The 13,111-nt window shown below is 46.0% G+C and overlaps 2 protein-coding genes across 2 annotated transcripts in view; both read left to right on the plus strand.

The window, feature by feature from the left end:
* HAO2 (hydroxyacid oxidase 2) overlaps nt 1-13,111 on the plus strand; it is a 262,966-nt gene that overhangs the window by 145,881 nt on the left and 103,974 nt on the right. The window lies entirely within an intron of this gene.
* The window catches only part of PHGDH (phosphoglycerate dehydrogenase), a 29,379-nt gene continuing 25,958 nt past the window's right edge, over nt 9,691-13,111 (plus strand). Inside the window, exon 1 of the mRNA XM_036924424.2 lies at nt 9,691-9,969. Coding sequence (XP_036780319.2) covers nt 9,832-9,969 — 138 coding nt within the window. The 5' untranslated portion in view covers nt 9,691-9,831. The remainder of the gene's footprint in view (nt 9,970-13,111) is intronic.

A 13,111-nucleotide genomic window follows, 5' to 3' on the forward strand; every position in this document is an offset into this window, starting at 1 on the left:
AACCCTCCTGTATTCCTGGCCTGTGGTCCCTTCCCCCATTTTCAAAGCACCTCAATCTGTTTCCATGTCCCATTGGCCTTCTCTTTCACTCTCACTCTTCCTGCATCCGTCTGCGAGGACCTGTGTAACCACGTCCACCCCATCCAGATGATCAGATGGTGTCCCCATCTCCAACTCCTTACCGTAATCACATCTGCAAAGCCTCTTTTGCCATATGAGGTAACGTATTCATTAGGCATTAGGACACAGACATCTTTGGGGAGCAATTATTCTGCATACTACACCAAAACTCACATTTCTTAGTAAATACCAATATCTTGGACAATTTCTCAGGCAACTTAGAATTCCTGATTTCTGCCTGCTGTCAATAGTTACAGCATTCAAGCCTTTTGTGTAGTTGTTTCTGAGTTTAATATAATATTTTAGAAATGGGAAAGACTTCCACTTTTATTATTGTGCAGCTGCGTGTGGGGAGGTCTCTCCCAGGGCAATAGGTGAGACCTCAACCTGGACATGGGAGCATACTTGACTCTGATAGAGAAACAATTCTCAAGCAGGTCAGATGAGTGTAGGTAAGGAAGGAATGCACTAAAGTAAGAGTAGGAGTTCATGGCAGCAGCCATGCAGGCAGCAGAGAGCAAGGGAGAGCAGAGGAGGAAAGGAAAGTGCACTGAACTCCTGCTTAGTGTAGGGCAAATTCCTTGCCAGCTCCTGAAGCCAGGGTCACCTGGCAACCAGTGTCCGCTCAGATCTGCAGGGCATGGGAACTACCACTCCAGGATTTGGGGGAGTGAGGTTATGGTCTGGGAACTTCCCAAAGGCAAAGAAAGGAGATTTTCAGGCAGGCTACTATGGAGCATGATCATAGAGCCACAGTCCTGACTGGGTCACCCAGGTGGGGGGAACCTGCAGGCCCAAATCAGAGATCTCAGTGGTCCTTCCCTACTTGCCTGAAGACTAGTGCTTAAGTCTAGAAAATTGAATGAAATAGCAGAGGGGAGGGCAGGCAGCCTCAGAGGGGAGGCACGCTTAAAGGCTTAGGATTTATGTCTTTTAAGGATTTCAGGAATGGGATAAAGGGCCGGGGCAAAGGCTTGACACGTGGTCTCATGATGTCTATCTCCAGTGAGAGACATTATGTTGCCATCCATAGTCAGTCCTCTAGATATTCTTTAACATAGACTTAACACAAGGAATTTATTGATCCTGTTCTTCTACAAAATGGTGGTTACCCTCTCATAGCGGAAACATACCATTTAGGACCACTCACCCTGCCTGAAGATAGGGTCAGTTGTTGGGTAATTGCCGTAAAATGTTAAGAATCTTACCTCCGAACTCCCTGCTTTTTAAAATGGAATCTTAGCCTTACGGTGGAGTCCCTCCTGTTCTTAATATACTATTTATATCTTGGCATTTTTATCATAGGCAGGAAAAATAAATCATGGTGTTCGTCCCAGGTCCCTGCTCCACCTCACTTTCACTTTAAAAGACTCAAGGACAGCACAATTAGAACTTAAACTAGAGATTTAATGAAATGCTATAATCCTAGCTTTATAATCTATTGTCATGTAAATTTTGGTAAGTCATTTTACTTCTCTAAATTGTAAAGTTGGGATAAATAAAACAATGTGTCTCAGATTTATCATTTGTGAAATGAGAATAACAGTGGTAACACCCTAGACAGTTGTGAGCATTTATTGAGTTATATTCATCTAGCCCTTAAAAATGATCAATAAATATTTGTATTATTATTATTATTATGGCTACTTTGCATTTTGTTACCATGCCTAATCCATGTAAATACGGGTTTCTAACAAGAGGTTCATGGGATCCTATTGTTACCTGAGCCCGGTCCTTGGTCTCCTTGTGAGAAAGAATTCAAGAAAGGGTGTAGAAAAGCTATTGCACATCAAGAGTTTATTTGGAGATGTAGAGTTCAAAGAAAGGACTGAGTACATGCCCTGGAGAGTCGGGGTGTGGGCCCACCCAGAGGGGGCTGTGCAGGGAACTGCAGGGAGCCTTTTTTTCATACAAAGGAAGGTGAATATTCAGTAAGTGAAATTAGGTTTCAAAGGGAACAGGTGGAATCTTCCTGGAGTTCAGGCTTGTTCCACCTTCACGTTGGGTAGAGGGATTTTTTACTATATTTGATCCCCATCAGCACTGTCATGGTGTGTGGAGAGGTGTAACTTTTACCATGCTAATGACAGAGGGGAGTGGTTTTTTACTATGTTAATGGCTTTGGGGGTGAAGTTTGGGTCAATTTCTCCTCCATGTTGGAATTAGCTGGTTTTGGCCAGTCTGTTATCTATATTCTCACTCTGTATACCCCAAGAATGGCTTATGTGGAATTTGTAGAATATAAGCAAGCATCTAGCCAAATGTAAACACAGGCCAAAGTCTCCCTCCCCCTTCCCTACTCCTGCCTGCCTATCTACCTACTATAACCTTATAAGGCCCATGAATAGGCTTCAGGAGGCATGAATCCCCTAAACATAAATGCACAGTTTAGAAGGTGAGAGGGTTTGCTGTTTTTACCAGTTTCTTATTTAGTTCAGTGACCTAAACAGGTTTTGAGACACTGTAGATGAATGGAAGGAGAGGAGAGCTTGTGATCTCAGAGGGAAGCTCTCTGATTACTATACCCTCAAGTTCAAAGCCCCTAATGTTGATTAGAGTTTCAGAGACTGCCACTAGCCTAACTCACAGGAGACCAGAGTACAAACCCACATGCTCCTGTAAGGGAAGAATATTTTTCCTCTATCCTTCTAGTTTCATTTAGCTGGTCTATTAATTGATTGACATAAGATATACTAACAGGAGAAAAATTAATTTAATTATGTATATACAGGAACCCCATAAAAAACATGAGACACAGGGCTAAGTCAGACAGCTGAGGCTTATATGCCATCTTGAACTGAAGAACGGGATGGATGGAAGCCTGCGCTTCCAAGGGGAGAGGGTGACTCACAGCACAATAAGAAGAGCAGGTGTGTGGTTATTAGATGTTTTTCCAGCCATGCAGATAGGTCATTCAGATTAAAATTTGTCTCTTGTAATAGCTCTCTTTCTGGGCCAGACACCTTACCTAAAATCCTTTAGGTAGTTAAGGGAAAGAGAAAGGCTTTTCTTGACTCTGCTGTGTCTTGATTGCCTTTCAGCTCAAAATAATCCACATGCCAAAATGGCATATTTTGGGGTCACATTTTGCTCTCCCCACCCCGTTGTTCATGAACAGGAGCACTGCTACAGTGACTGTGGCACTATCTATTGAGTTCCCTCACCCCCACTGCTCAACAGCATGCCCCTGTCAACAGAAGCCCACAAAAAACACAAGCTTTTAGATTCTCCTTTTGCCACAGGATTTGAAGATGATGGGCTCTGGTGAGAAACAGTTCCATCCAGTGGCCCTTTACTGGCATCAGGGTATTTGGGAAATAAAATAATCACTCAGAAAAATGGTTAAGAGGAGGGCCCGCACAATCAGAAGGGATATTGTTATACAGACTATGATAAAATCTGATGAATTCTCCCTGTACCACATCAAAGTACATCTTGCTAAGACCTCAGCAACCCTGTTTGTCACATGGCACTGTTTTCCTTTCTTTCTCCTGGAATGGTGCTGGGTAAAAACCAAGATTCACCTTGAATCATAATTTTGAGCATGTAGACCAGTTTTTCTATTAACATATTCTTTCTGCAGAAAAATTATAACACACTTGATTATATTAAGAGATTACCCCGCCCTTTTAACATTCAATTATATTAGGATCAAACAACATTCTTCTTGCCTTAATGATCTGGTGGTTCCCAAAACTCTTTTTTAGGCATTTATTACCTTCTCTCAGGATGGGTTGCTTTCTCAGGTGGTTAACTTCTCCCACTATTCATTGGTTCTTATTATTTCTCCTGTCTGTTACCTTTTCAAGTTCTGAGTGTACTTGACTGTGTCATGGCAGGTGCCAAACAAGGGACCTCCCCGTCTGCTAACCACTATCATCACTGTAGTCACTGTCAGCATCATCATAATCATAATAAAAGCAATGCTGTAAAAAGGAACTTTCTTGATGTGTTACTATCTAGTGATCATATTTAATGCTTAGATAATATTTGCCCCTCCCTATAATTAACCCTTCAGTGGTTTCTCATCATACTTGGGATAAGAAATTTAGACTCCTTACCATGGTGGAGAGGTCAGCCAATCCCCACTCCCCTTCTTTTGGCTCAGCACCCTGAATTTTCCCTTGGTCATTCACTTTTCTCATATTCTCAGTGTGTATGTCAGATGCAACTAATCCTTTCCTCAGATCTGAAGTGGGTGCTTCCTCAGACTGACCAGTCAGCTTATCTAGTCCCCTGGCCACAGTGACTGGTTCAGGGACCGATGCATGACCCAAGTTGGCCCAGTGAAGATTGGGTCTGGAAATTTTGTGGCAATCATTAGAAAACTAGTACAATCTTCTAGGATTGTCAGACTACTGGAATATATGGCTGAATCTTATATTCTTCACCACACCTTGTCTTTCTGGAACCCTAAGGAAAATGGAGATGTGGGAGAGACACAGATTGCCAGGGATACCATTTGTGTTCATTTCTGTTCACACTTGATCTTTTTAGACACCTGAGTGTTCCTCTTTTAATTTGATCCAGTTTAAATTGACTTTCTCTTATTTGCATCCGCAGAAGTACAGACTCTTCACATGTCCTGGCAGTAAACCTAGCCTGGAAGGCTAATGAAGTGACTTGGGAAGCATCTATTTTTATCACTGCTTCCTTTCAACTCCTCCCAGGACTCATCTCCTGCTTCCATATAGCGTAGACTTTAAACCCTGCTGTCTCTAAAGGATAACCCCACCCCTTCACACCAAGTCAACCTTCTCAAGATACGGCCCAAACTCACGACCCAGAGGCCCTCCGCATGGTCCGGCCCCTGCTGACCTCGCCTCCTTGTCTCGTGCCATGGTCCTCCCTCTAGGACTGGTGCTCTGACCTGTCAGCTCCTGGAAAAAGTCATGCTCTTTCCTACCCAAGTAACTTTGTTCTTACTGTTCTCCCTCCCCAAAATGTTGTCCACTGGCTCTTCCTCCACTCTCAGATCTCAGCGTAAGGTCTGCCTTCTCTGACTTCCCTCACTTTTCCTTACAGCCTGCCGCACAGCACACATGCTCACATGCCAGACCGCGGGTTCCCTGAGGGCAGCAACCACGTGCCACTTGTTCAGCATTGCTCTCCCTGTGCCTGGCATTATGACTGATACCCAGTAAATGCTACAGAAATATTTGGGGGCAAGTTTCTTGAATGTCCCAGACTTGTTCTGCTTTTCCTTCTGCCTAGAATTCTTTCCTTCGTTCTTTACATAATTGACTCCTTATTTCAGTTCTGACCCAAATCTCATCTTCTTGGAAAGGCCTTCCATGATCACAAAGTTTAAAATAAATGCCTCTTCACCTTTTCCTGTCTATCCCATCATTCGGTTTTATAGTTATTACATCACCTCATACTCATACCACACCCCCAGATTATTTTGTTCAATTTTTTCATTTACTTATTTTTTTTTCTCCCCAAACAGAACATAGGCTCTATGAGAGCATAGATTATGTTTGTTTTATTCAAAGCTTCAGTCCCAGCCCTCTCAGCAATGTCTGGCACATCACAGGCTCTCAGTAAATATGTGCTGACTGACTGACTAACTGAATGAATGAATAAAGCCCAGTACTACAAACTGCGTGCATGTGACTGCTTTGCCTTATTTAATTCTCACAACAACCTTATGAAGGAAGCACCATCCTACTGTTAGCTCCACATTATAGAGACGAGAACTAAGTCTTAGAGAGGCAGTGTAACATGGCCAAGGTCACTGGTGGGGAGGATGAATTTTCCTCTACCCTTTAAGGTTCTTCTAGCTGGTGTAAGAACCAAATTTACATGAGACAGATTAACAAGACCTCATGGTGGAGAGGTCAGCCAATCCCCACTCCCCTTCTTTTGGCTCAGCACCCTGAATTTTCCCTTGGTCATTCACTTTTCTCATACTATCAGTGTGTATGTCAGATGCAACTAATCCTTTCCTCAGATCTGAAGTGGGTGCTTCCTCAGACTGACCAGTCAGCATATCCAGTCCCCTGGCCACAGTGACTGGTTCAGGGACCGATGCATGACCCAAGTTGGCCCAGTGAAGGGCCATGAAAATATACTTAATTAGACTTTGATTAAGTCTGTTTAATCAAAGTCTAATTAAGTATATATGGGGAGCCCACAGACATGAGATTCCAAAGACAGTTAGGGAAAATGAGGTATATATTGTCATCCTGAACTAAGGAAGTGGGTAGGGGTTCGAGACTTCAAAGGGAAAGGGGAACAATTTACAGGAATATGGAAGAGTAAATGGTAAACACGTTTGCTGGGCTACGCAGAACAATGGCACATAAAGAGATTTAACAGACTCTGCCACAGGCCTCCCTGTCTAGTGCCTGTAGGTTATATTATGATGTGGTTATCTATGGTGATAGCTCTCTTCCTTTCTTTAAATTCTTTTTATTCACTGGGGCTAGGAGGAGAGCAAAGTTTCTTTCCAAGTCTTTTGGGCATTGATTGTCTACAGCTCTGGAATAATCGGCATGCTAAAGTGGCCCATTTTAGGGCTGCCTGCCCTTGACTCTTACATCACAGTCTCAGTCACTTGAGAAACTAGACTTCAAATCCAGAGGTGCCTGTTTTGCAGATGACCGTTCATTATCTACCTCTCAAAATATGTTCTATTACTCATATTGTGAGTTTGGAGATGGCGAATGGGCTCCCAAGTAGAAAACGGGATTCCTACCTCTCCTGTTTCCTGCTCCCCCATGAACCATATGCTCTACAAGCTGAGCAGTCAGAGGGCTGTGGCCACTGCACCCCGAGGTGCCTGGGGTGGGGCCTGCCCTGGGAGCTCAATACACACAAGGAAGCAGACAAGTGCATATTGTCTGGGGGCTTCCAGCTCCAAAAGAGAGAGCCAAGAAGGGGCTGGCCTGCCCTCACACTAGGACTTTTCCCCCAGACTCACTAATCAGAAGAGTCTGTCTTACAAGGTCCTGGGCCAGGGCAGGGGAGGGAGTGAGGGGTCTGGAGAGAAGGGTAGAACTGTTTTCCTGTTTCCATGAGAGTCCAATTTACTTTCTTATGGATGGAGGCGATAATACAGGGGGAAGGAGAACATTTCCCTTTGCTCCTACCCTGGATTATAAAAGAAAAAACCCCAATTTGTAACAGGGTGGTGGGTGAGCCTGGGGTGGCAGAGAGAGATGGTATCTTCATTAGCAGCAGCAGGCTTATCAGCTGACTTAATCATGCCACTTCTAAAAAATTACCCAGCACCTCGGTAAAACCTTAGAACTCCTTCTAGGGCAAGGCCTTTCATGAGCAGCCCCTTTCCCCTCTGTAGTTCCATCTCCTGCTCTCCTGGAACCTCCCACAAATTCTTCCCATCTCTGGGACTTTTTAAAGGTCGTGGCTTTTCCACTTGGCTACTTCCTATTCAGCTCTCAATGTAGGGCAATTGACCAAGAGAAGTTTGGAGGCAGATTATGTTTTACTCTTCTCCATATCCTGTGCCCCTCATCATCCTGGTTGCTTCCATTAGCATCAAAGTGTCAACCCGAAGGCAACCTTGCTGGAAGCCTTCCGGGTGCTCTTAGGCTGGGCTGGGTGGCTCTGCTTCTACCTCCCAAAGCACTTCAGCGTAGCTCTATTTTCAGTTCTGCTCTACTTTAAGGGTTGTTTTGCTTTCATTCTGAGGTAGGAGGCGGTGTCTGGTGCATCACCACAACCCTCCAGTGTTAAGCCATGGTAACTGGCACACTATAGGTGCTCAATATATTAATTTTTAAATGAAATCTCTTCAGAACCTCTACAATGTGGAAAGCACTGTGCTAGGCAGTGTTGGAGGGGTATAAAGCTGTGTCTGATCTCAATGGGAGGCAGTGGGGGGACATGAAGTATTCACACATATGCATGGCACACTTGAAGACAATGCTAGAGAAATTTAAAAGAGGAACATTTCTGATTTGCTTATGGTAAAAATTATTACACACCCTTCTTTCCACATGGAAATTGGCTCTTACCTATTAACTGTATTCTTAATAGTTCTAGAAATGTCTTTTGCTGTGTGGCTTGGATCTGTTTTAGAAGCAGGTGGGGCATAAATAATAAAGAAAATAAGGCCCAGGTGATGGGGTGTGGAAGGGCCTCTGGGTTGTGAGTTCAGACAGTATCTGAAAAGGCTGATTTGGTGTGAAGGGGTAAGGTTATTTTTTAGAGACAGCAGGGTTTAGGGTCTACACTAGTTGAAAGCAAAGGGTGAGCTCTGGGAGGGGTTGAAGAAAGTGGTAATAAAACTGGATGCTTCCAAGTCCCTTCATTAGCCTCCAGGGCTATGTCTACTGTCAGTTCCCAGGCGCCCTGGGCTGCCAGGCATCTCCTGAGAGGAAGAGAAATGGAGCGAATACTTGTGAGTTCTGGAATGAAGAAACATGAAATTATCCGAACAAGTAAACGAGGCAGACAAAAATTATCTTCTTCCCCACTGGGATCATTTGGTCTAAAATCTGATTTGTGCTTAGGAATTATCAACTCCACATTTCCATTACTTTATAATATTGATGTTGCATAGTTTTAGAGTAAGGATCAAGCACTTGAGCTTCGTGAATGCTGCAGGACAACTACACAGGGTGCTGACTGGGCTGGCTGTGTCCATAAAACCAAAGTCTAATTCATCCACATGCATCCCTGCTTCTGCTTCTGATACTATGTGGCCTTAAATAATCCCAAACAGAATTTTCCAATATTTCTGGAAAAGGGGTCATGAAAGAAGAGTATGTTTGTTTAAGCATGAAGTGGTTAAGTGTTCGGAAGTGCCTCCTTGGTCAATACATAAATTAGGCCAGACTGACATCTCATTTTGCTTTTCCTCTTTTTCATAATCTGAGAGGAAGTGAAAGTAGAGGACCTTGAACAAAAATTTTGGCTGATCTAAATGAACCAGGTCCTTGCTCTCTTTCAAACTCATAATTCTCATTGCATCATTCTTTGGAATTAAGCACCACTTGGTGAGGTCTTAGAAAGTTCTCTTTGCTTTCTATTATTTAACTTTTCGTGTCCCTGTCTTTGGTATCCTCTAGGCAGCCCACCAGAGGATGTTTGAGCCCCCTTTAGCATCCCACACAGAGCCTTGCACATAATAGGTGCGTTACAAACTGTTGAGGAATTATTGAGCGATTCTTTAAGAATGATTCTTTAAGAACTGCAACAGACGCACTCTTTCATGCCCCCTGTCCCCCCGCCCTTTACAGAAATACTGGAAAATTTCATTTTGGGTTATTTAAGGCCACCTAGTATCAGAAGCAGAACCAGGGATGTGCATAAATGAATTATAATTTGGTTTTATAGACATACCAAGCCGTTACCACATCTTTAAGTGAAGATGAAATATTTCCCTCAGGGTGAGAATGAATATTTCCCAGTTTGTTTCACATATGAATCAGCCAGTCAGCGCAAATTGTGCTTCTATATGCTTACCAGGTGCAGGGAAGGGCTTTGGTTGGGATTGGGAAATTCATCGCTGGTATAAAGTGGGCGGGGAACTGAAGCTAAAGGCTCGGAACTGCGAGGAGGAGGCGGAGTCACCGAGAGTTTGAGCGTTTCTGTCCAATCAAAAGGAGACGGAGCAGAAGTCGGGAGATAAAGGGGGAGAAGGAGATCGAGAATCTGCCCATTACCTTGCGCCCGCCAGCCGGAACTGTAGCTTTTCTGCTCAGCTCTGCCCAGGGCTAGTGGCCGAGGCCGACTCCAGCTATGGCCTTCGCAAATCTACGGAGAGTGCTTATCAGTGACAGCCTGGACCCTTGCTGCCGGAAGATCCTGCAAGATGGAGGGCTGCAGGTGGTAGAGAAGCAGAACCTGAGCAAAGAGGAGTTGATAGCCGAGCTGCAGGTAAGGCTAGCGAGAGAAAGACGAGGGCTCAGGGGCATCCTCTTCCGAAATAGGCTGGCCGCGCCCGGAAAGGCGTGCACTACTCCCACTCCTCGCCCCTGGTAACAGTCCTGAGGCCTCCTGAGGTTGGGGGCTGGAGGAGGAAAGGGAAGGGAGGAACAAACGGCGGCGAGCTGCAGGATGCAAACTTTCCATTCAGTTTGCAGCCGCGTGTTTCATGGTGGTTTGCCTCCCGCGAGCACGCAAAGTGCAGGCTGCCCCAACTGGTCCTGCAGGCTGCCAGCGGGATGCCAGCGCGGTTCCCCGGCCATCCCGCGCAGGGGCCCTGGCAGCCCGGCGCCGCCCCTTCCTCCCGCACGGGGGCACCGGGGGAAGGGGCGCCAAAGTGGCCCCCTGCGGGGTGCCGAGGGACCGGCGATCCTTCCCGGACCAAGTCCTGGCTCGCCTGGCGGAGTCCCGCTTTGCCCAGGGGGCACTGGCGGAGTCCCAGACTGTCTCGTGGCAGCTGAGACGCCACAGGGAAGGCGGCCTTGCTGGGACAGCAAACGCAGTACCCGCCGTTTTTCTGATGCAAGACTGCCGGCGAATTGTCACCGCCCCTCGGCGTCCTGGGAGCGCTCGGAGGAGAGGGGGCGGGCGGGGGGCGGCCGAGATTCCCTGCAGCACACGCGGCCGCCGCGGCCCAGGCTTAGCCTCCGCCCGCGGCCACCGCGGAGTGCCTCACCTTTGGCCTCATCGCGGTCAGGAATGACCAGACTGGACTAGAATCCGATCCCAAAGGCCCCCAGAATTTTATATTTCTTGGCAAATCTTTCTCAAGAACCTATCAGTATGTCGTGATACCTAATTAGCTAAACTTAATTAAGATTTTCTTTGCTCTATCTGTACGGGTCTTGCGAGGTTTGGTGGCCTCATCCAGTCTCATGACATTTATTTTGTGAACTCTTCTCCCCAGTTCCTGCACTTCTGCCTGGCACCCAGCACCCCGGTGTCTCTACCCCACCCATCAACTCCCACGCGTGGCTGTGCTTCCTCCTGCCAACCCCAACAAATCAATCGTGGGTCCACGCCCTCCACCCGTTTCAACAACCAGAGCCCCTTAAATCAAACCTCAGAGGCGGCTGCAGCTGCTTTAGCTGGGCGGCAACCACCTGGCCCCTCCTCCGCCCCTTTAGTATCTGTGGCTGCTTCTCCTGGGCTCCCCTCCCCCAACCCTCCATGGTGGTCCACCCGGATATCCAGCCCCTGTACTGTACTCAGGGAAGTTTCTGATAGGTCCCTGCCTTTAAGAAGCTTGTAGATGAGTTAGAGAGCCTGACCAACACACGCTAGACAGTTAACGAGATGACACAGTACTTGAGTGGCAAACGGGACCATCTAGGGGCCTAACCTCTGCGTACACTGCTGCTGCCAGAGTGGAGAAGAGAGGGGTCAGCGAGGATGGGCTTGGGGGCAAGCACTCAATACCTAATCCTTGGAGTATGGTAGGGCTGGGTGGGAGGCAGGTGCCTCGCACTTGGGTCTTCCACCTCTGTATGGGGACTATGTATTAATGGGCTTGACTTTGGGCAATAGTTGGAAGGCAGTGAAGTGGCCTTTAGACCAGCTTCAGACCCTCACCTCCGCCAAAGCACCAGGTTGGAACTGGAGGCCTTGCAGCTTTCTTACGGAGTGCAGGACGTCAGGGCCTCAGGCAGCAGGGCAGCAGAGAGGGGAAAGTGCAGAATGAAGGAGAGGCCTCTGGGGAAGTGGGTGGGCTTCATCAACTTGGGAGTTAGCCCGATGGGGGCTGGGAGTCTCCCGCTGAAACTTGGAGGACTTTGTAAAGGCACTGAAAACTGCAGGCAGGAGTGGGGGGAGGGTGGCCAGGGGGAGGGGTGCCTGGGGGGAGTGTTCAGCTCCAAGACTGCTCGGCACTGTTGGGCTGTTTGGAAACGCGCAGCCTTCACGTCTGTTTTTGTAAAACATTCCGCTTCAGCATGCCAGTTAGTCAACCTGGGCAGCCCTCCGGAGGGCCCTCACATCCGAACTATGCCTTTTTATTCTGTGTGGCTGGGTGGCAGGGTAGTGTCCCCTGCCTCCTCTGTTGAAATCTTTTGATAATGAGAAGCATGGGCACATTGCCTAACCAGGCCTGGCCTCCCTTCCCTCCTTGGTATTCCAGACAGGCACAGTTTTCTCTCACTCCATGGTGGGGAAGCACAATCATCCCCATGAATGGTGCTTTACAGACTCGAAGCTCATTAGTAGGTAATGAGGTAGCTTTATTGGGTCATCATTAGTTTTTAAAAAACAAAATAAATATCAGAGAGCAATGCAGATAGGAAGGCTAACACTAGAAAGGGTAGTATGTGTCATAAAATTTGTTTCAATTATATATGTAGTTTGTGTGTGTGTGTGTATGTGTGTGTGTGTGTGTGTGTGTGTGTGTGGTGGATGGTGTGAGTATAAAATCATAAACATGTTTCTTATTATAGGTCTTAGAAAAGTTTGGAGAACACTGGCTTGGCATAAGAAAGCATCTTGTTTGTAACTCACAAAACTCTTACTTAGACTGTGTACCCCTCTTCTATTAGCAGGTTTCACATCTTAAATGAACCTCATATACAGGAACATTAAAATCTTACCACCTATCAGTGGCTTTTAAACTTTGACCACGACCCACAGAAAGAAATTTATTTTATGTCATAATTTAGTTACACATACATATGTGTACACCCACTAAATTTCATGAAATAATACCCTTAATATATGTGATAGAGATTTTTTTTTCTCCTGTTTCATTTTCTTCTGTATTATTAATTAGCAATGCTGGTCAGAATGCACTAAACTGTGAGTTGGTAATGCATTTGACTTACTAAAGTACATTTAGATCTTTATCTCAGAATTTGAAGAAAGATAAAGAAAGGAATAAATTTCTGTGCAAGAGTCCATCTTTTGAAAGGCTCTTTTAAAATAGCAAGTTCCTAGCCTTTCCACCAGTATTTTGTTTGTAAAAGTTAAATAGCCATCTACTTAGATCAGGATCATCCGTATTGTGCCAAACAGTGCTTACCTGCATTCCTTACCTGGGAAACATGACTTGGAGAAGTTTCTGGACTTCCCCTATGATTCAAGTGAGAGGTGGGAGCAGTGCCACAAT

This window comes from Manis pentadactyla, chromosome 4 (assembly GCF_030020395.1).
Source record: "Manis pentadactyla isolate mManPen7 chromosome 4, mManPen7.hap1, whole genome shotgun sequence".
Classification (NCBI taxonomy): Eukaryota; Metazoa; Chordata; class Mammalia; order Pholidota; family Manidae; genus Manis; species Manis pentadactyla.